The following is a 24645-nucleotide window of genomic DNA, read 5'->3' as shown; positions in this document are numbered from 1 at the left end:
TCGTCTTGAACCTTAATATCCTCTCCTCTTTATTAACTTCAAGAATTATACTAGATTTCCAACATGTTTCAAAACTCATTTTATAACTTCATATCTCTTAATTTAACCCTTAACAAGTCAAATTTATCTTCCAATTTGAGTAATGAACTCTATTTGAAGATTTCACCCAAGAACCCCAAATCTTTAATCCCTCCTAACTCCATCATACTTTGATTTTAAGATAACTTAAGCTTTCCTTAAGCTTAGTTATCATATAATAATCAAAACCTAACCTGAAAATCAACAATTAATCCATAAACAAAGAAACTCACCTTTGAGCTTGGAGATACGGGAGGAGGAAGAAGAAGAAAGAAAACTCTGGATAATTCTCCTTTTCCACGTGGTTCCTTATCTTATAAAAGAAATATAAAAATCTTACTTGTCAATTGACCATTTTACCCTTTAATTCATTCCATAATTACTAAATAACCTTCATCATATTTCCAATAAATCATTGAACTATTCAATTATCTTACTTTAATCACCAATTTCTAAAACTTTACAATTTGGTCACTAACCCGGTATTGAGGATGTTACAGATTTGGGATGGTTTTGAAGCTAAATGGGTTAGGCTATTTATAGTTTAAGCTTAAGGATTAATCTTGTAAATATCCTAAAGTAAAGGGATTTTACAATTTTTCTATACCAAAAGTCATCAAAAATTGCTGCCTAATTTTTGGTGCCTACCATTGTTGAAAATTTCATTCTTTTATTTTTCAACACTTCATGCACAGAAAGTGCATGCTTTCAACACAAGAGCCTTTAGTTTTTATTTTTAATATTTTTATATCTAATTAATATAATCATTTTTAAAAGTTCATTAGTCAAATATTATTATGTGTTTGGATAACAATAATACAATATAACTAATGCTATTAATAATATTAAATTTTAAGTTCAAGAGCCTTTAATTTTAATATTTAATTTTATGAATAGTTAAATATTTTTTATATTTTACAGACAAAATAATGGCGGCTTATGAAACTCTTCACTCTTTTGTCAAGAAATGTATGGGTCGTTCTGGTTTCTTTGCCCTAAGGGTGCGTTTGGTTCACGGAATGTAAGACTACCAGTGGGAATAAAAGATTACCAGGGAATATGATTACTGGGAATGTTGTATTTTGTGTTTGGTTGGTTTAGCAGGAATGTAAGATTACCGTATTTGGTTAAAGGAATAAAAGATTATTGAAATATATATTTGACCAAATTGTCCTTATTATACATTTGTATAATATTACAAATTGTAAAATATTTATATATTTTCTTTAAAAAATTAAATTCATAATATTTATATAATTTTTTTACAAAATTAAAAATATAAAAAAGGTTTAATGAAAGGGTAAAAAAAATTTTAATCTCTGAACTTCATATAAAATTTTAATTATAGACTTTTTTTTGTAAATCTAAAATAATTTAAGGATAAATTTGTAATTTAACCTTCGTAGAATTTTTATTATTCAATGACAGAAGAAGGATATTTAAAAAAAATAAAAATTTAAAAGCATTTTAGTCCAAAACGCTGGTAATGTTACAATACCTAAGGAAAGGGATGTAATGGCATTCCCGGTATATAGCCCAAAAAATCTACTATTAGTAACAAAACATTTCCGGGAATGAGATTTCCGGCCAACCAAACATGAGAATGTGGAATCCCACACTCTTTGAACCAAACTCCCCTAAAGGTTGATTTGAGCAATGCGTACTATATGGTGGAGTGGAGATTGATTTGGGAAGTTATGGCATGTATGGGGTTTCACTCTGACTGGATCCAATTTCTGAAAATGTGTGTTTGCTCGGTTTCTTATATATGCTATTGGGATCAATGGAATAACTAGGGATACGCTCTATCCGCAGCAGGGTCTTCGTAAAGGGGACCCGCTCAGCCCGTATCTGTTTTTAATTTGCAGCGAAGGATTATCCTTCCTTTTCCGGCAACCGATTGCATCGGAGAGGCTACAGGGTGTTCGAATCAACAGGTATGCACCCGTGGTTTCTCACCTTCTGTTTGTGGACGATTCTTTAATTTTTAGGGAGGCTAATGCGAGGGTGGCAAGTGAACTTAAAGATATTCTCAGGATTTATGGCAACAGTTCTGGTCAGCTGATAAATTTTGAGAATCTGATCTGTTTTTTAGTTCCAATGTAATCGAGGAAAATAGGGCTGATGTGAGACGAATTCTTGAAGTTGATAGCTCCTCCAATCCTGAGAAATACTTGGGCTTGCCGGCGTTGGTGGGTCGCAATAAAAGTCAAGCGTTCGCTTATTTTAAGGATAGACTCTTGTCCCGTATTGATGCCTGGAGCGTTCGGTTTATCTCTCACGGAGGGAAAGAAGTTTATTATCAAGTTTGTGCTTCAAGCGTTCCCCGTTTACATTATGACTTACTTTTTACTTCCAAAGTGTATTTGTGATGAGTTGGAAGGACTAATGGCTTAGTTTTGGTGGAGGAAAACAATGATGAAGAAAGGGATCCACTGGTACATATGGAAATCTTTGTGTTATTTGAAGGAGAATGGAGCCTTAGGGTTTTGGGATTTGGCTAAATTTAATATGGCTCTATTGGCAAAGCAGGGGTGGCGGTTGGTTATGTCTCATGTATCGCTTGCGAGTTGAATTTGTTCTGGTCATTGATAATGTACACACATTGTTATGTATTTACTTTAGTTTGAAATTTCTAGATAGGAAAAACATTCTATTTTTATTAAAGTCGTCATTGACATTTTCGGAGCCTTAAGCGAAAACTCAAAAATATGCTTTTATAAAATGAAAGTATATTTCATTACTTTAAATAATTAATTCAATAATATATAAATAAATCATAGAAAAATGATTAAATTTTGTGAAAAATTATTATTTTTATTATTTTATTAAGAAAACACCTTAAATACAACTAAAAGAGGATAAAAAAATCAAATGCATGTATGATACATAGCTTGATTTTGAATAATAAATAAATAAAAAGAATTGTACATTATTTTATTGTTAGATTGAGAATGAATAAGACTAAAAATAAAAGAATATTTGATAAATTGGAGGCTAAGATTTGAAAAAAGAGAGAGAAAAATATGATTAAATTTAATTCAAAATTGAATAAATGAATAAATAAGAGAAATGGAAAAATGGTAAAAAATTAAACATTTTATGAATTTATAAAAATCAGGGGCCTAATTATAAATATAAAAATCGGTTAAATTTAATTCAAAATTGGTAAGAGAAATGAAAAAATAGGATCAAAAACTAAAATTTATGAGATTATAAAAATTAGAGACTTAATTATAAATATAAAAAATTGGGAGACATAATTATAAATACAAAAAATTAGGGGGCCTAAGTGGTTGCTCAGGGTGTTCCCCTTAGAGCTGGCCATGCTTTTTATTATTGAGTTCACTTAATAAGTTCTACCGCTATTAAAAATATTCTAAACCATTTTATAATAAATGCTTAAACACTCATGTAATTTTTATAGATAACAATTATCTCTTTAATCATTAAGGCAACTATGTTCGAATAAAAACATTAAATAATTTATGATAGTACATAATTTGATAGAATTAATCTCGACTTAAAACTCCATCAAAACGTATAGTCAGTCGCGGTGAGAAATTAGTTTAAGAGGGCCCAAAGTTGAATTGCATAATTTGGAGGGACTCAGAAGACATTTTTTTTTACCCTTATATCAATTTAAAATTTATTATTTTTGTAACGAGTAGCAGCCAATTAAAGCATTTTGGGGGTGAAGATCACTCTTGCCTTTTTCTCTCCTAAAACGGTTAACCATTTTAACGGCTTTACATAAAATTAGTCTTCTGTTCAAAACTGGAATTTGCCAATTACCAGTGTTTTTGTTTTTATTTGTTTCTGATATATATATATTCCATTAATTAGAATCCAAAGGTGTTTACACATTTATTATTTTTATTTTTATCAAATCAAATCTAAAGGTGTTTTAGTCATTTAGATGCGTTAGTCTTTTATAAACAACCCAGATTAATATTATCCGTAGATAATAGATTAATCAGTTTATGTATTATTAATAAATTGGAATTTAGACTGTAAAAATATTTGAAAATACTTTGAAAAATATATATAGTATCATAATATCAAAATATCAAGGATGGATGCATTAAGTCCCCTGGGGCCAAATGGATCCCCATTATTTTGAAAAAAATGATTAAATTTAATGTAATGGATAAAAAATGAAAGAAAAAAAGATATTATTTTTAATAAAAAAATATCAAAATTTTAAATGTAAATTTTAAATATCTGGATCTACCTCATAACGATACTAAAATAAGAGAAATAATTTCACTATAAAAAAGAGAGAGAGAAACAATGGTACGACAGAGCGTACTTTGGATAACGTTCAAAGAGTGGACTCCTGGAACACTGCATGCCCCATGCAGTGCCATGTTTTTCAATGGTCAAGCTTTGAGGTTCGTGAAATTATTGTTTCGACCCCCAACAACTCTTTTTCTCTTTGAATATGATATCTTTTACTGATTCGGTTGGACTTTTTCCAGTTAAATTATCAAAAACTTTACTGCAAATAATATAAATATTTCTGCACCCAACTGTTTTAAGTCTGACATTGAAGTTATCTGGAATCTTGGAGCTCACTGTGGTTAGATTTGGATGTTTAAAGGGAAAGGTAAGAAGTGATTTGAAATCGGATTTAACATTTAGTTCAAACCGAATCAATGGCATCCTTGAAATTATGAGATATTAAATGGAGTCAAGATAATTCCAGAACAAGGAACACAAAAAGTGTCGGTTGTGATTGGAGAGAGCCAAACTTTGTCATTATATGAAATGTATTGTTTAATCTAGTGACGATTGACAAGTATTTCTTTTTTAATTTTTTAAAGATTATTACTTTTCTTTTAATCAAATTCGACAATACCAATGTTAATCAAAAATAACTTTTAGAATGTGTTTGATTTATAGAATGTAAGATTATCCGTGGGAATAAAAGATTACCAGTGAATATGATTACTGGGAATGATACATTACTGTGTTTGGTTGGTTTGGCAGGAATGTAAGATGACAGTGTTTAGTTGAAGAAATAAAAGATTACTAGAATATATATTTTACCAAATTGTCATTGTTCTATATTTGTTTTTTAACAATTGAAATTCTAAATATTTAAATAAAAATTATTTATATAAAAATTCTATTTGTTGATAATATATTACTTAAGTATTTAAATATATCATATTATTTTAATTTTAATTAATATTAAATTTTACATAATTTATGTAAAAATATATTAAAATTTTACATCAACATTTAACTAAATGTTTACATTATGGAAATTCTTCATAGATATTCATAATAATAAAAATATAAACTATTTGTTATCTAAGATATAATATTTATTATATCTTCTATATACAATAATTTATTTATTTATCTTTTATATTTATACTTAATTTTGCATACTTTATCATTATTATTTATCTCATTAATTTATATTACAAAAACATAATTCAAATAAGTAAGAAAATATAATTCAAATATTTCTTTTATATTTTATCATCTTTTCTCTATTTCTTCTACTATTATCACTCAAGATAATAGGAAGCTCATTACATAAGCCCTTGGCATTCACCGTTTCGGATAAATATTTTTATATCACTTATTTAAAGTTTAAAAATACTAATAGTTTAATGTTTTTAAACGATTTTGAATTAATATGTTTTTTAATGGAATAAAATATGCTCTTATATTTGTTTATATTTATGAATGATTTACAACCACTACATTAATCGATTCTCGATTGAATTGGTTCGATTAAAGACCATATTATCAAGGAACCTAAATAGAAATTCAAAAGCCATAAAATAACTTGTTCATCCGTCTTTTTTATTTCAATTTTTGGTTTTAAGTACAATTCTTCGGATTTCCAATTTTATAACCACTAGATCAGCCGACTCTCAATTGAATTGGTTCGATTGATCGATCGAATTAAAAACCCTATTAACAAAGAACCTAAAAAGAACTTACTCATCCGGTTTTTCCTATTTCAATGTTTGGTTTTGGTTTTGAAGTTGCTCACAACAATTCTTCAAATTTTCAATTTTAGACAGATGAACCCCCAGACCAACCGATTCTCGATTGAACTGGTTCAATCTGTCAAGAAAGATATGATGAAACAAAGTCAATAGCTAAACAGTGACTCCAAGTAAACAAGCTACCATTTTTTTTATAGGAAAACAAGCTACCATTTGATTGTTAATTAGTACATTTGCTTCCATGAGAAAGATGAAAACTTGTCTGGACTAAACGATACTTGTATATTATCACAATACAATACTGTAATTCTTCTGGATGATAAAACAGAAAGTTTTACAATCAGTGTTTTGTTTTAATCTCATTTGGTATCAATTTTTGCTATCTATCATTTGATTTCACTTTTTAGGAAGTAGAAAGCAAGTTGTACAAGGAACAACCAAAAGGAATCCAAACTATCAAATATTGATAGAAATAGAACGACAAAAAAAATCAGCATTTAATGAATTTTTATTTTTGTAGCAAGAATTACCATCATGAAAAGGAGTATCTCTTGAACATTTTTATCCGATATGGTGTATAACATCGTATAATTTTTTAGGTCAAATACCTTGTATAACATCGTATAATTTTTATCCTATTCTAAATTTTGACACAAACAGAAATAGAAATGCCCGTCCAAATAATTTTATAAGTGCGAAAACAAGGTTCCTACCTCAACTAAATGTTGCACATACACCAGACTGGGCAAGAGAAAAAACAATGTCTTGTGCAGCAACGATCTCTATAATCTTTGATCTCTTCCTCAGACACGGTAATACCATCAAGCAATGTCCTTTTGGATCATGAGTATCATATTTCTCCTGCATATTACACAACATATCACCAAATATAATAAGCAACCTCAATAAGAACAGTAATACGTAGAGGCTAAACAGGTACCATATCACCCATTGACGTTCAAAACTTTTAGCTGATAGACTTCCAAGTAAATGAGAGGAAAGGATGTCCTGTATCTCCTACTCAATTAATATATTACTATTCAACAAAAGGTAAACTGATTTAAATAGCAGCAATATAACATGTTTACCGGAACACCAGCAAATGGAAATAAAGCATCTAAATTTCAAAATCAGCCAAGGTATTCTCCGACATTTCTTACTCATTTCTCAAATAAAGCTTTATTAGCTATCATTCAGGAACTTTTCATTTAACGTCAGGAAGACACAAAAGTCCCACCCTTTTAAATGTTTTTCTTTTATAGTTAACAGCATTAAAGATTTCAACCAAAAAAAAAAAGAAAAAAAGAGCAAAGTTTGAACAACGGAAGTACACGAGGCTTGCACCAGTACCTCGTAAAGATGAAATTGAAAATTGTAGGCGCTCCATCCATTTCAGTTGTTTATTATAAACCAATGCAAAACTTGGAGTAGAAACTATTAAACGGATAATATGTATCAAATCAATTTTAACATTAAAGATGCAGAGCTAAGAGCCGTTGTTCTATAAATTCGCAACTAGGGCTAAAATGTTCAAATTTCTATCGCAATTTCGAAAAAGAAAAGGAAAAGGACGAGGCGTTAAGCTAAGGTTTGGACGAGTAAGATACCTCAACTAAATCTGTATATCATAATAAAGAAGAATTCTCGAGCAATTTGAACAACAAAAAATCAGAGGAAATGGAGAAAAAAAGAATAAAAACTTAAAAATGCAGAAGGAAATTAGCGCAATGATAAAAAAGAATTAAAAGTTAGGGCAAAGTTAGGGCAAGTAAGTGAAAAAAAGAACCTGCAATCGATGTTACGGAAGCGCTCCTGGGCGTCGCTAATGGAGAAAGCACGGTGTGGCTTAGAGCAGATTTCTCTTCGTTGAAGTTTCTTGACACTGTTAAAGAAGGCATCGGCTCTCCATTGAGAGAGAGCGCGAAGGCAAAAACAACGTCGCTGGGAGAAGAAGATATCGCAGAGGCAAACAAAAAAGAAGGGTATTTTAGCCTTTAAAACACGGGAATAAATGAATACCTAAGGAGTGTGAGGGAATAAATTCCCAGGAATATTTACTATTGGGAAAGAAATATTACCCTCACTTGGGAAAGAATACCCAACCAAACATGGGTATCATTAGTCAGGAAAAAAATATTCCTACTAGGAATCCTAAAATCCTCCATCCAATCACCTCCTTAGTGACTTTTGTGAATGACAAACGCAACTTAAAAACACCGCTAATGATTGAAAACACGTCGCTAAAAACCTGTTTTGTACCAACTGCAGAAAATGTGAGTGTGTGCATACAGACTTGGAGGGGAAGGGAGATATGTGGAAAGCAAATATGGCACTAACTGAAAACAGGTAGCAATATCACCTAAAATCTTAAAGCTAGTAAAGGTAAAGAAGGTGAAAAGTTCATTATATGGAACCAAACAAACTGATATAAGTTGCGATTGTATTTCTCCTCTTATTCAGACATGCAACAAATCTGAGCTCTGAAGCCACATTTGACCCCCACCTGTTAATTATGAGCTAAGATGTTATATTATATGAGGTATGGGCTGATTAAAGAAGCGCTTGTGAATTATATCAGAATACCCAGAACGTCTTTAAAAAGAAAAAAAAGAATGCCTAGAACCAGTGAGGTTGCAGAGAGCTAATGTGGCCAAATAAACCTAGAATGAAACCAAGTTGCATCTAAAAGATAGAAATATGATAGAAAGCATCATGAATGCAAACAAAACAAGAGAGAAGTGCCATTGTGCCTAGAGGCCACTGCAGATCATAAAATGTACGAATTTCTAGAAGCCAAACCTAAGTGTGTTTACAATTAAGAGAACCACGAGCCCCAGAATTTTTGGAATATAGTTCAATAACAAACAATTAAAATCAATCAGGTTAAAATCCAAAGTAAAGTAATGATTAAATCAAAACCCTAAAATACCAAGAAAAACCAAGAATCACGGATCAAAACGATACTATTACAGAGAAAATAGTAGGAGAGAGAAAAAGAGAATACATACGGGAAGGAGCGTAGCTCAAGGCGGTTTCGAACCATTGCGTGCTTCATCTTCCGATTCTCCTTTCATGAAATCAAAGAAACATCGTGTCGAGAACTCGTATAACTGGTCGATAACTGTGGCCGTCATAACGCTTGATCCGTCCATGAGATTCTTAAAACGATGAGATTTTTTCTCACTGTTTTGTTTTGCTGGGGGAGGATTGAAATTTGGTGAAAAGAGATTTTCTTCAGTCTCCGATTTAGGCACTAAAATTGTAAATAGCCATAATAAAAATGAAAAAGGGTTAAAATTGAAATTTTTGTTTATGGACGCACAAAATATGAGTATATAGTAGCGTATAAAGTATAAATCTTTAACAGTATTTATATTAAAAGACCACTAAAATACAAATTTATAGTGATGTTTGTATAAAATACGAGTTTTTAAAAGTATTTATTCAAAAAAAAAACGCAGCTAAAAATACCACAATAAACTTATTTTTGTTGTAGTGATATAAATAAAATGATAGTCAAGCAGAGTCCAGAAACAACAGAACGATTTGCGTGAATATGACTTTGCTTACCCTGTGCTGTGAAGAAGAAGACGATAGACGAAACTGGAGAGTGCATCATAAGATTCCAAATCCTTGTAAATAAATAATAAAGTAAAGGTGAAAACCGTAAGTAAAATGACTGGGACATTGACCGCTGATTCAACAATGATTTACTTGGATAGATAAGAAACACCAGAAACTTTCCAACCCATTTGTCTGTTAATGTTTATAAGAGTAAACATTATCATTGTATGCTTTTTGTTCATATATATTCAATGTATCATTTCAAATTTATCAATATATTCTAATATACTATTTTTCATCTAGTTTTAGAACCTATGTTCGAATTTCTAAAATAGTATTTTATACATATATAAATATACTTCAATCATGTGCTAAAGATATATTTTATGTAAAATGGAATTTTAAAATTATTAATTTTGTCCATTAATTTAATGATCATATTTTATCTTAAAATTGATTGCATATTCAATAGAGTTTGAATCAAGTAGAAAAAATCGAGTTAATCGAATTGGAAAATATAATTTTAATTAATTTTTAAAAATCAAATTGAATATACTTATATGAGTTTTTTTATCTATATTTATTTACGATTATTTATAATATTATGATATTAACTAATTTTAATTTAAATTCCTCTCTGATCATATACGACATACATATATATTTTCCATATTATTTTTGTATATATAAGTAAGATTTCTAAAATTATTTAATAAATTGAATATCATCTAAACATATATAATATATTTATAATGTTACATTTTTTTTCCTAAAAGAACATATTTGATGAATATATTGGCTTCAAAAAGATGCCGAAGAGAAGAACAGAACAATTTTCATTGTTTATTGGTCCAGTGTTTTTCTGAAATGAATCGTTTTAATCAAAGAGATGAAGAGCCCAATACAAACAGAGACCTTACCTCCATTAATTCAGCTACAATAATAAAGGGAAACCAAAATTCAAAAGCCTTTTATTTATTTTGTATATACTCTGTTTTTCCCAATCTTTTCCACCTCAGCTGCACTCAAATGCCTAATTCCGTTCTCCTTGATCCATTTCTGTCCCCCTTTCAGGCCGTCTTGAAGTTGCTCCTTTTCCATCTTCAACAACTTCAAGCCGTCGCCCACTTTGGGGAAGAAACCTTGGGGCCTCAGACACCATGCCCTGAATACCCCAAACAAAACCTCCATATCATACCCGAATCTCTCCACTCCGTCGTCATGGAACTTCGCATTGCTGATAAGAATGCCATTGAAAATCAACCGATCCACCCGAGAAGCCAGGCTTCTCCATATTCCAGGGAAGTCTAGTCTGTTCAAATTTTCTTCTATTACCGACATTTTTGCCTGCAAATAATCCAGGGCACCCACCAATGTTTTCGATACAGTCCACCCTTCTTCGCTCGTTTCCTGCCATTGTCTTCTGTTCTTTATGTAATCCCTGCATAGAGATTCAAATCCTCTTAAAATAACTACAGTTACCTTCTCAACCCACTGTGTTCTGAAATCCTCGATCGTAACAATCTCCTCATGGAAAATACCATTTCCATACTCCTCAATCGGACCCTCACTACCACTATATTCAGCAACAGACCCTCCAAGATGATCACCTTGATCCAATGCCATCTCAAGGAAAAAAACATCTTCACACCATTCTTTTAAAATAGATTCGGAATAGTGAGCTGCATTAATGGAGTTCGAAACTTTGATTAGAGCGTCATCATCTGTTAAGGCAGTCAATCCTTCAGCTTCTTGGCATCTGAGAAGTAAGCAATCCAAAAGAAAATTTATGACTGGTATACCAGTTAATCTCAAAAACCTTGATCTCAAAGAAACTGTAGGCAATGATAGACATCGTTCAATCAAAGATGATAAACACTTAAAAGTAATGCTGGAAACTGCAGGGGATTTATAATCATCAGAATTAGAGAGGTCTGCCCCTTGAACCTTCTTAATCCAGTTTCTTTCGTCGTCTATTTCTGGTTTTAGTTTTTCAATTGCGTCATCTAGATCTATTTTTGCCCATATATCGAGCCAGTCAGGTCGATCACAGAAGACAGATAGAGATGAAATCTTACATGGGGTCCCATCTTCCTGAAGGGAAAGCAAGATCCCGGATTGTTCTATGAGAGACTTTATACGTTTATCAAAATTGACCATCAAGTCAATAAGATTAAGCCAAGATGTCCTAGCCTGAGACTTTAAATCAGTCGCACTCTCTTCCTCCAGTTGCCTAATATAAATAGGGAATATCTCTTTCGCCAAATATGTTGATAAGGATGTTACCATTGATGAAATCCATTCTTCTCTACAACTGTACCCAGTCAGCAGTGACTCATCGACCAATGGTTGCAATAACTCATCCATTGAATCAACATAATCCCTTGTAATTTTATATACCAGAGCAAAAATGAATTCTGGTTTATCAATCCACTTTGAAAAGTGGCGTTGGCATGCAATAGATACAGGATTGACAAGCTCTTCAACGGCCCAAAGTGGTTGATGAAGGGCAACCTCTCGATTATGGCCCTCAAGTTGCCGAGATTTTCTTTGTCTCTGCAACTCCTGCAGGCGGCACAGGGCAAGAAAGTTCTCACAATACCTGTGCTTGAGATCACCATGCATTGTAAAAAGAGGATTTGTGACTTCACTTGAAGTCTGTGTATCCATATTTGAGGAAGTCAAATTGGAAAGTGCCGGTGGCCATCCAAAGGACGTGAGAAGGGCTCGGTGATCAGCGATTGCCTGGGGTCTTAATATTGCTAGAGCTCGATCTACCCTGTGATCAACAGCTGAGACTAGACGTGCCCATTGAGGCCGTGCCTTTGTCACTGAGGTTAACAAGTCTTCTGTCTGTTTGAGTGTTTTAATAGCAACCAGGCGGGTTTCCTGCAACATCAAGAAAGGAACAGGTTTATGCAAGAAAAAGAATAGCTTCCATGAGTGTGTGTGTATGTCTTTGTATGTTTCTAAAGCTTACTTCTGGGTTTCGTGCTGAAGAATCCTTTCTCAAATTTTTGTTCATCGTAGAAGAGATAGCATCTTCAATATCACCAATTAAATTATCAAGCTTTGATGCAACCTCTGGTAGAAAAGATAGTTTTCAAGGTACAAAAAGATGGCTGAGAGCATTAGACCACAATTGTATGCAGAGGCAAAGGAAGGAAACAACAAAAATGAAAAACTAATTAAAATTAAAAATACAAGAGAACTGCATTATTCTGAAAATCTTGCTAATTAGTTTCTATTCCAATCAAAGCATTATCTTTATCCATTATTGAGAAGTTACAGTCAATGTCTTTCGCCTAAGAATAATTGAAATTGATCTCTAGCAGGAAGAAAATCTTAGTAGGAACAAGGAAGATATTAGTTTCACTGAACCAAACATAATGTGCCACGTCATGGTTCTCAAATCTCAAAAGTGTATTTTGACCATTTCTGAATAAATCATATCACAAAGCATGGAAACATAAACCAAGAATGGACAAGACGTGGGTGTTACATATGTTTACTCCGCAATTGATGCCTAATACACTGTTAATCAACAACAAAACTGCCAAATCAAAGTACAGGTTGATGTAGCCCACAGAAACACCTTTATATAATTGATTTGAAACTGAACATTAAGAAATAGCTGATAGGTTCACATACAATCGATGAAATAAATCTTAAAAAGGAATCGGCATATTCCAATTAGCAGCAACAATAATGATATCTGTATTACAAAACCAACCTAGCCAAGCCCATAGCAGCAAAAGGCACACTTATGACATGTATGCACTAACAGCAGCCTAATTCTTGGTCTATCATATTTGATTACATTAAAACTGTACAAATGTTACTACAAACTAAGCTACCGAATAAAAATTCTACCCATCATACCCAATTGCTAAATTTGCCCATTACACCAAATTGCAAAATTTTGCAGCAAGATAGGTACAAGCAAATGTGCCACCAGTGACTAACAGACCACCAATGTTAGATTCTAAAGAAGCTGGATATGAATCATCCGTTGCCTCCTTTTTTGTATTTCATTAATTGTATTTTGTTTGATTAAGATAAGTTCTATAAATTGTAAAAAAAAAAACAACTTCTTTAAAATATCAAACACATAACGTAAATATTGGAGATACAATAGTTAGATCAGATTAGCAAATCATTTTAGAAACAATTGAGACTCATATCACAGCAAAGGCAAACCCGTAGTGATTGAATCAAGATGTGAATCCAGTAACTTGAACTACTTGAACATTGTGGCTTGGTAAACTATGAATTCTGTGAAGATCTCTCTATCCAGATAACTTTTTTTCCAATGTATAAACAAATATGAATATAACAAAACAACCCTTCTTTGCATATGGAAACACGACAACTGAAATCCCAGATTAATACAAAGTAACAATTCTTCCTAACTCATCTGAGCAAAAACTAGATGTCTTTTTTTAGATTAAATAAGAATTTTAGAATTCCAATAACCATGATCTTCTAGAACCCTCACCTGCATATGCTCGGATCGCTTCCAATCTGGCCACCTCCTTGGCCAACGACGGCAACTCCTCTCCCAACCCTTCTCCATCTAGAATACACAAATTCTATCCTTGCTCTTCATGCACAAACTCAAAAAAAAACCAACAAAAGAAGAGGAAAAACAAATATCAAAATAAAAACTTTGCATTTATGCGAACCTGAAACGGAGCTCCTAGAACAAACGGAGGAACCGAGATCGGCTAATTTTGAATTTGCAAGGCTGAAGAGGTCGCCGATACGATTGGAGAAGAAAGCGTAAGATGCAAGGCTTGATTCGAGGGTGCTGTTGAGATGAAGTAGGTTCCGTTCCAGATCATCGCACTGAGTCAGAAACTCGGCTACGAAACTCGGTGCTTGAGTTAGGTCCTCGTTGGTGCCGAGTTTAGCGTTGAGGGCGGAGGCAACCGAGGTGGATAGAGTCGATAGTGGAGGTAGACTTTGCAGAGAGTCCATCTGAGTCGGATTTTCCGTATCAAGCCATGGAAGATAAAGGTGATTAGGGAAATGAGGAATTTCGATGCTTCCACTGAGGAGATTCTGACCGAGTCGACTCTTAGCAGAAGAATGAAGCGAGTCGGATTCGAATTGGTATCGGGTCAACCCAAATCTGGATTAACTTTAAAGTGGGCTTTGGGATTTGACCTAACGGGGCCATCACTATCTTAATTAATTGATTTTCTTCCTAATAAGACAAATTGTTTTATTAATTAGCCAAATATGACATACAAAAATTTATTTTGATATCTACTATATTTATTATTATATTTAAAAATAATCAGTTATGGTGACGAGTTTGCCTAAATAATATTTTTTATTTAAACTTGTTACGTCGAGGTAATGAATTTTAATAAAATATAATTTTCTATTAAATTTCATCACATCGGTATAAAAATTCGGTTGATTCAGTTAACTAATTATTTTTTAACCACGCTAGACTCATTAAATTATTAAACACGAATGTACCAAAACTGAACTGATAATTAATAACTGAAAAATACTAACTACATGGCATGCCAAATGTACGAATGGCTCTCAATGCAACATACAATAGGCTTATATGTATCATCATAGAATCATTTATTAATTTGTAACTAATAACTGTAAAACATCTTATATCTGTAAATATCTAAAAATTGTAATCCTCTAATATCTTTAAATATTTGATAACTATAATCATCTGATAACTGTAAATATCTTATAACTGTAATCAGCTGATATATGTAAATATCTGATAACTGAAAATCATCTGATAATTGTAAACATTTAGAATTCATCATCATAAATATCATACTTGGACGGCTCATACCCAAAATCATTCATAAAACTTGATGAAAAAATTTATAGAAATATTTCACAATGAAAATTTATAAATCATACTAAAAAATAAAATGAGGTTGATTTATTTCAAGTCGTCATCAACTAAAATAATAAAATAAATAAACTGCACTCACTTTAACACTTTATTTATTTTTAAATCAAAATATAAATCTCACTAAACTTTAGATTTAAATCATTTTCCTTCCACTACTTTTAATACACAATTTATCAAAATTTCATATTCTGACAGTTTGCACTACCTTCAAATAAATATTATTCTGCATTAATTTATATACTGAAAAATTATTTTATTTGCACCAATAAAACTAAACTCGAATACAAATGATTAATATAAGGAGTCTAAAATACAATCGATTAATATAAGGAGTCTAAAATACAAACGATTAATATAAGATTGAGAAAAAATATAATCTGTGTCGCTGACCCTTTCCTTAGTCGCTCTCTCCTCCTTTGTCTTCTTTTTTTTTCTTCCTTTGAGATTGTATCGATTTTTTATAAATCATATCAACTTTTTATTCTTTAATTTTCTTTAGCCAGCGATGGCACCATCTTTGATGTTGATTGTCGACTGACGGTTCTCTTTTCTCTTTGTTTTTTATTTTATTTTTTTAATAAAAATAATTATGTTTGTGTTGCACATTTATCTCTGTCTTTATGACACGTTTTTTCAAAAAAAAAATCTTAGTCGTTTGTCTATTCTTTTATTTATATTTTTTTAGAGTTGGATTTGACGATACTATGACTAATTAAGATGGCGCTTATTCGAAATCTTGTTGATCTTCCCTGCTATGAACATTTAGATTGAATTTGGATACGTGATTTTGCGTTTGTGGATAGTTTCTCACGACGTTTGAATCTAATCTACAATTCTCTGTGATCTTTTAATATTTTAATTCCCTTTTATGATTTATTTATCGATGCAATCTAAACTGAGTTGTTGTAGCTAATGGGAAATGGGAGAAAAATCTCATGAACAGTGTTGTTTGGTTTCTAGAAAGCCCATTTTAATTTATTTTGCTCAGGGGAAAACTCTCCCCATTTGAAACAAACTTAACAGGAAACCCAAATTGTCGCCCAACGCTGTTCAGTCGCCTCCGACCAGCAGTGGAGTACACCGCCACCTCCAGCTGTAAAGCTGCCGTCTCACGACCCCAATCCTAGCCATTAATCGCCCAAACCCGTCATTATTCTATGTAAAATACAGAAAGCCAGTTCGTGGATCTAACTCTAATGTCCGTCGAACGTTCATCGTTGAAAGTCACCGCCCTTACCCATTGAAGCGCCTCCCTTGTTCGTTCATAGCTTAATGACCCATTTGCTGAGCCTCGTCGTCATTCGTCGTGGAGAGATCGTTGAAGGTTCGACGGAAACCCAAGCTCCTATTCGGTTTTTCATGATTTTCGACCACATTAGGCCTCCGTTCATCTCACAGCCTTCATAGTTAGGATCCTCTTGAATTTCCGTTCAAAATCCAATCAGGTCCGATGTCTCGCCGTTGCTCTTCCACCGTTCGCCATTGGGTAAGCTTTTGATCCCTTTTTCAATTACTTTACCATGTTTTTGGTTATTTCATTATACTGATTGGAGTTGAAAACAATGAGAGGAGTGTCGTGGGGTAATCAACCACCCTCAACCGTCCCCGTTGTTATCGCACGTGCCACTGTCGCACGTGGTGTTTGCCCACCGATAGAAATTTCCAAATCCGGTCTAGATGCACTAGATCAGGTTGAACCGGCCTACTTAGGATAAACCAGTTTGAACTTGAACTAGTCCCCTAAATCTACTCATCGAGTCAACTCAAACATTTGACTTTAATTGAGTCATGATATTTGATATGACCGTTAAATTTGATTTTGAATAGGGTTGACTTTGATAAAAAGTCAATTTTTTTCGAAAAGTCATATGTTACGTTTTTCGACGTTTGAGTTCGAATCTAAAGTTTGTTTTGTCAAATTCGAATCTGGTAAACTATTTTTTCAGTATTTTATTGTCTGATTCAATACGAATTTTCACGTTTAACTTATGTTTCTAATGTAATTGGTTTTGCCATTTATTTTAGACATTATGGGACGTGGAATTAAAGTTTAAGGGCATTTGAATAGAGTTTAATTGTTAACCGATGTGGCCAAAAATCAAGGTAATACATTATTACTATTTGCATGCTTTACAGATCACATTGATATTGGTTATTATATGAATGAATATTATTGGACAATTTATATACTTAATCATTACTGGACTCGAACAAAATTTGGTAAAAGTTTAGTAAATTGTATAACACTCGAGGGACTAGAATAAAAAATTGGAAGACTGATAAAATAATAATAGTTCAGTGATTAATCAATAAATCATATTGACCTCAAGATTCGTATTAACTAAAATAACTTGAAAAGTCATACTTAACCCGAAAGAGCTACCATTTCCCCTGTCAAATACCATATTTGTTTAGAGAAACCCTGATAATCAATTTTTAACTCTGAGATGGAAAAACACGCTTGGAATTTCTGATTCCTGAGCAAGCGTCGAAGACTAAATCACTGAAAGTATCATCTACATTTGAATGGTTCGAAATGACGTAAAGAGTGAGTCGAAAGAGAATGACCCAAATACCCTTGAGTATTGAAATGGCCAAAATGCCCTTAAACCCCATAAAAGATAAAATACCTTTAACTCCAAATTGACTGAAATAATAATGAGTACTAAAATGACCTAAATACCCTCAATACGTAAAATAAGAGGATGTCATTGGATAAACCTTGGAAACACCAATAAACTTAAGTGTTATACCACCCTTAAAGGTTTTGGAGCATGACCCTAGCACGTCGATCATTCTAGATACAGTTGCAATATAGAAATAAATAATATCATCGAAATACATGTTCAGCTAATGTTATCAGTATTAAGTAGTAAATATTCGTAAAATATCTCGATCCGAATGATTGGCAGGCATCGTAGTATTGGGAATTGTTCAGTTCGAGTTGACTTGATATCCTGATAAATCAATATAAATATTGAATTCAGTAAATTATCATTTTACCCTTATTGGATTAAGTTACTAAGAATCCTCCAGAAATCAAAATATCTGAAATGACCCTGATAACCTGAATGATAGAATCACATTTGTTATATTCGAATCTTAAATATTTATGATGTAAAGGTTCATGAATACCTTCTTGATACTCTTAAATCTTAAAAGTCTCGAAGCATCAATTTCTTAATGTTGATTAGATCTGTTAATGAACGAACCCTTTTATAAGGACCTCGATTCTAGAATCCGAACAATCTACATAAGTTTTATGTTTTCCCTTCCTGATAATTATGAAGTCCTTCTAAAAAATATATGGATCATCTAGTGCGTTCTATGTATGTTACATGACTATTTTATCTATCATAGAATACGATTTGTTATCTGGATGATTTATGAATATTTTAACTAATTGATTTTTTGATTTACCGTGATAAACTATGGCTACCCAATAAATGCTCAGTGGTTACATGTTTTACTGGAAAATGTAATATCCCTTATTTATGGATCATGAAACTATTGTTTACTACCTAAACTGTTTTATTGAGATACTCTTTGGGTAAGATCTAGAATATGGAGGTTCAGCTCTGATCAAACTAATAAATCCTTACAGACCTAAGGTGACCCTTGGGTAGGCTCTTAGGCCCGAGGTACTCCCTTGGGTAGGCTCTAAGGCCCCAAGGCACTCACTTGGGTAAATCATGGGACTACATTTTGGTGTACGGGTAGAGGACAGATATGTGATTTAAATAAAATTCATTGTCACTTTTACGATATTCATTATCATCCGGGTGAGATTATGAAATATGAAGGTTCAGCTCTGATCAAGGTAGTAAATCCTTATGGACCTATGATGACATTTGGATAGACTCTTAGGCCTCGAGATGTTCATTTGGGTAGGCTTTCAGGCGCTAAGGTACTCCTTTGGGTAAGCTCTGAGGCCCCAATATATTCATTGGGTAGGCTTTGAGGCCCTAAGGTATTCTCTTATGTTGGTTCATACGCCCAATGGGCCTAGGGTAAGTCCTTATAGATGCAGGTTTGGGGAACTGCATATCGGTGTTCGAATAGAGGGTGTTACAGTGAATTTAAAAATTTGTTTTACTATAATAAAATAACACTATTTCTAAACCATGTTTACATTCATTTCTGGGTTTGTGGGAACCTACTAGACATTTGTTTTCAGTCTCCTGAATTTGTTCTTCTGAATGTCTCCTCTGAACTGTAAGCTTCCTCACTATTAGATGAAGAATTAATCAGTAAAACCTCAAATCATCACTATGACTTATTTATGCCTAGGTAGATAAGGGAATCTTCATGTTGCACCATATATATAATTGGTGTTTAGCGTCTTTTGGCAGTATTGTATTACTGAGCTTCCCAAAGCGCACTCTGTTACTTACTATTTCAGGTCAAAGGAATCAATCACGCTCGATTATCGATAACAGTATGGGAGTTTCTTTGGCGCTGCTTAAGAATACAATACAGGTGTAATTAGGGGCATGTATGTCACATTTGTTTTATATTGAGTTTGCATCTTATTTTGACATGTGACACTATTGGATTCTATTTTAATATGTGAATGATTTTTCTGAAGTTTTGTTTTTATTTCTAAATTGTTTTACTATTTGAAAAGGGTTAATAAAAGTTTTAATTTTTTCGATTTTTATGGCGAGTCGCTCCAATAGCCTTAATGTAACACCTCGGATCGGATCGAGTTATCCGTATCAATATGAGAGGGTTAAGGGTTTGGTTCAAATGGTAAGCAATTTGATATTGTTCATTCAAGGTCTCAGGTTCGAGTTCTTGTGTATGCAGAAAATCTATGCTAGAAGACTTACCAACCAAAGCCAAGTGTGGGACGCGAGTTGGTTCGAATTAGTCAAGGCAAAACCTTAGAACCAGAGGGCAACCAAATTTTTTATTTAAATTTGATATCAGTTCAAAGTATTATTGAAACATACATTAAGACGTCAATTTAAGTACACTTAAACATATAATATCTCTTAATTTAATTTTTTTTAATACTTACAAGTAGATTTCGTTAATAAAAATAATACTATAAGAAATGAGAATTACAACACATCCAATTATAGAGAATATTAGAGATAATAGTCACTAAATACTCAAACAAAAATAAAAAATAAAAATTAAACCCAATAATATGAAGAAAAAAATGAAACCTTTCATTGAAAATGACGACCAACAGTAAAAGAACCTAGTAACTTTAATAAAAACTCATGTCTTCATTGAATGAGATGTTTTAGGAAGTGATTAAAGGAGTGGTGAGCAAACCAAACTATCTGGCAGGTTACTTCACTATATAATTTTGATTATATCAGCAAACAACCTTTTACCAAAGAGGTGTTCTGACTATACATGACTACTGACAAACCAATCAGAAAATAAATATTGTGATAGTTTTTGTACGACCACCAAGACGATTGGAAAGGTATGCAAAAAATACCAAAATCCATAAGGATCGTGCAAAAAGAGCAGGGAAAACGTTTACCACAAGGATTTTTATTCAAAATAAAAAAATTCAACAAAAAAAGAAAATAAAGGATATAACATAAAAAAACTAATAATCACCAACAATCAGTAACCAAAATTAAAATTGATATTGTCGTCAGCTAAACAAAAATTAATGAAAAAGAGAATAGTGACACAAAAATATTAATGAAAGAACTAGGTTAAAAACTATTATTTATAATATAATATCTCTTAATTTATGAGTGGAAATAGGTTTGAGTAATTTAGACATTATATCAAAAAATAATTATGGAACACAAAGACTAAGAATATCAAATTAGAACATAAATATTAATCCAAAATATGAATATAAAAATATCAAATTAGAACATTTGATGGATTGTTCAAGAAATATAACATCTGTTTATGTTTGTTTATTAAATAAAAATTTATGTTCGTTTAATAAATGAACGAACATGAATAAATATGTGTTTGGTTCGTTTGTGTTCACAAACAAATTTATTTATTATTTCTTTATAATTTCATTTATTTACTCGTTTATTTAATAATGATATTTTCTTATAAAAATAATATTTTTACACTTAATTTGATCATCAATCTATTTAATTTTTAAATTATATTGTTACTAAAAAATTAAAAGTTTATCATATGATTAGCTTTGTGAAATGATTTTATATTTTAAATAGTGGTACTTCTATAAATTTATTTTTAATAAATATTTTTATACAACATTGGTGAATATATTGGTAATAATAATGTAATAAAACTTTGGGAAGATACATGTCATTGAAATGGAATTTTAGATTTATTATTATTAAATATTTTATAAAATATTTTTGAAAAAATAAAAATAATTTTCAAGGGGTCAAGCTTTTTTTAACAGTGGTGTCATTTTTATTTTTTTATATATTTTTTATATAGAAAAATATATTTTCTATACCTCATTACATAGTGGCTCCGCCCATGTTTGGGTGGTCATGTCTTTGTTAACGGTTATAATTTTAAGGGTAAACTACATTTAGTATCTAAATTATTAGTTTTATTTTATTTTAATATTTAAATTTTTATTTGTTTCAAAATTATATTTACTTTTTGTTTCATTTTAGTACTCGTCAGAACTACTACACGTGATATTTTTATGGATAAATTATATCATTCATTACTTAACTATTTTCTTACTTTTATTTTGGTCAATAAAGTTTAAAAAATTTCAATTTAACTACTCAACTTTCAAATTACTCATGTTTTAATCACTCTAATTTAGTTTATTAATAATTTTTAGACATGAAATTTTTTATTATATTATTATATAGTTAAAATAAAAAAAAATTGAAAGTTAGAGTGATTAAATTAGGAGTAATTTGAAATTTAAGTAATTCAATTAAAAAAATAAATTCTAATGACCAAAATTGAAGTGAGAAGATAGTTGAGTAATAAATGACGTGATTTACCCATAAAAAGTGTCATATTGTAACAACTCGGCTACATTTTTAAGGATACCAAAACGTAACAAAAAAAAGTTAGGTATGCTTTTGAAACAAATAAAAGTGTAGGAATTAAAACGAAACAAAATTGATAGTTTAGGTATTAAACATATAGTTTACCCATAATTTAATTATATAAATATTAGTTGAAAAATATTACACATTTTTTTCGTTTATAATAACTAAAAGTTTTCAATCTTGAATCTAATACTTGATTGCTAGGGTTTGATAGTGGAATTGTGTTGACCATGACCAAATAAATTTGAGGAAAAACCAAACATTGTTCAAATTTTCCATGTCTCCCATCCTTGTCTTAGGAAAATTTCTTAATGTTGATTAGATCTATTAATGAACGAACACTTTTATAGGGACCTCGATTCTGGAGTCCGAACAATCTACAGAAGTTATATGTTTTTCCTTCCTAATAATTATGAAGTCATTCTGAAAAATATATGGATCATCTAATGTGTTCCATGTATGTTATATGACTATTTTATCTATCATAGAAAACGATTTGTTATCTGGATGATTTATGAATATTTTAAGTAATTGATTTTTTTTATTTACTGGATAAACTATGGCTACCTGATATATGCTATGTGGTTACTTGTTTTACTGGAAAATGTAATATGTCTGATTTATGGATCATGGAACTACTGTTTACTACCTAAATTGTTTTATTAAGATATTTTTTGGGTAAGATTTGGAGTATGAAGGTTTAACTCTGATCAAACTGGTAAATCCTTACAGACCTAAGGTGACCCTTGGGTAGGCTCTTAGGCCTCGAGGTACTTCCTTGGGTAAACTCTAAGGCCCCAAGGAACTCCCTTAGGTAAATCATGATATTGTATTTTGGTGAACGGGTGGATGATAGATATGTGATTTAAATAAAATTCATTGTCACTTTTACGATATTCTACTAGCTTATGATTTTGATATTATAGTTTGTTGCTCAACCTAATTTTTTATTGGGATATCATCCAGGTGGGATTATGGAGTATAGAGGTTCAACTATGATTAAGTTGGTAAATACTTACGGACCTATGGTGACATTTGGGTAGGCTCTAAGGACTCGAGATGTTCATTTGGGTAGGCTCTGAGGCCCCAAGGTACTCCCTTGGGTAAGCTCTGAGGCCCCAAGGTATTCATTGGGTAGGCTCCGAGGCCCCAAGGTATTCCTTTAGGTTGGCTCCAGCGCCTAGGTTAAGTCCTTATTGATGCAGTTTTGAGAACTGCATATTGGTGTTCGAATAGAAGGTGTTACAATGATTTTAAAATTTTGTTTTATTATAATAAAATACTACTATTTCTAAGTTGTATTTACATTGATTTATGGTTTTGTGGGAAAACACTAGACATCCGTTTTCAATCTCCTGAATTTGTTCCTTTGAACGTTTCCTCTGAACTATAAGCTTCCTCATTATTATATGAAGAATTAATCAGTGAAACCTCAAATCATCACTATGACTTGTTTATGCCTAGGTAGCTAAGGGAATCTTCATGTTGCACCATATATCTACATGGCCTTTGCATCTTTTGGTTGTACTGTATTACTGAGCTTCCCAAAGCTCACTTTGTTACTTACTATTTCAGGTCAAAGGAATCAATCACACTCGATTATCGACAACAATATGGGAGTTCTTTTAGCGCTTCTTGAGAGTACGATACATGTGTAATTAGGGGCATATAGGTTACATTTGTGGCCTTTCATCTTTTGGTTGTACTATTACTGAGCTTCCAAAGCTCACTTTGTTACTTACTATTCAGTCAAAGGAATCAATCACACTCGATTATCGACAACAATATGGGAGTTCTTTTAGCGCTTCTTGAGGGTACGATACATGTGTAATTAGGGGCATATAGGTTACATTTGTTTAATATTGAGTATGTATCTTATTTTGACATGGGACACTATTGAATTCTATTTTAATATGTGAATGATTTTTCTGAAGTTTTGTTTTTATTTCTAAATTGTTTTACGGTTTGAAAAGGGTTAATAAAAGTTTTAATTTTTCCTAATTTTTATGACGGGTCACTCCGGTGGCCCTAATGTGACACTTCAGATCGGATTGGATTATCCGTATCAGTTTGAGGGGGTTACAGGGTTTGGTTCAAGTGGTAAGTAGCTTGATATTGTTAAAGCAAGAACTCAAGTTCGAGTCCT

The 24645-nt window shown here is 31.8% G+C and overlaps 2 protein-coding genes across 3 annotated transcripts in view; both read right to left on the bottom strand.

The window, feature by feature from the left end:
- Positions 1–788: 788 nt before the first annotated feature.
- LOC120122003 (RINT1-like protein MAG2) lies at positions 789–14681 on the bottom strand. 2 transcript variants are annotated; one of them, XM_039141266.1, is made up of 5 exons: positions 14300–14681; positions 14113–14190; positions 12595–12698; positions 10591–12503; positions 789–827 (listed from the first exon to the last, which is right to left on the bottom strand). In XM_039141266.1, coding segments are annotated over exons 1-5 (2391 nt in total). In that variant the 5' UTR covers positions 14595–14681; the 3' UTR covers positions 789–826. The 2 variants fall into 2 exon arrangements, with proteins under 2 accessions (XP_038997197.1, XP_038997198.1); XM_039141267.1 differs by lacking the exon at positions 789–827 and adding an exon at positions 2886–2905.
- LOC120122255 (WRKY transcription factor 72B-like) overlaps positions 2918–24645 on the bottom strand; it is a 42342-nt gene continuing 20614 nt past the window's right edge. The window contains exons 9-10 of the mRNA XM_039141431.1: positions 5318–5329; positions 2918–2929 (exon numbers count right to left, since the gene is read on the bottom strand). The gene's annotated coding sequence lies outside the window, so the exon portion shown is untranslated. The remainder of the gene's footprint in view (positions 2930–5317; positions 5330–24645) is intronic.

Source organism: Hibiscus syriacus, unplaced genomic scaffold (genome assembly GCF_006381635.1).
Source record: "Hibiscus syriacus cultivar Baekdansim isolate YM2019G1 unplaced genomic scaffold, ASM638163v2 tig00110384_pilon, whole genome shotgun sequence".
NCBI lineage: Eukaryota > Viridiplantae > Streptophyta > Magnoliopsida > Malvales > Malvaceae > Hibiscus > Hibiscus syriacus.
The sequence above is the reverse complement of the archived record's forward strand: the minus strand, read 5'-3'. Positions and strand labels throughout refer to the sequence as shown.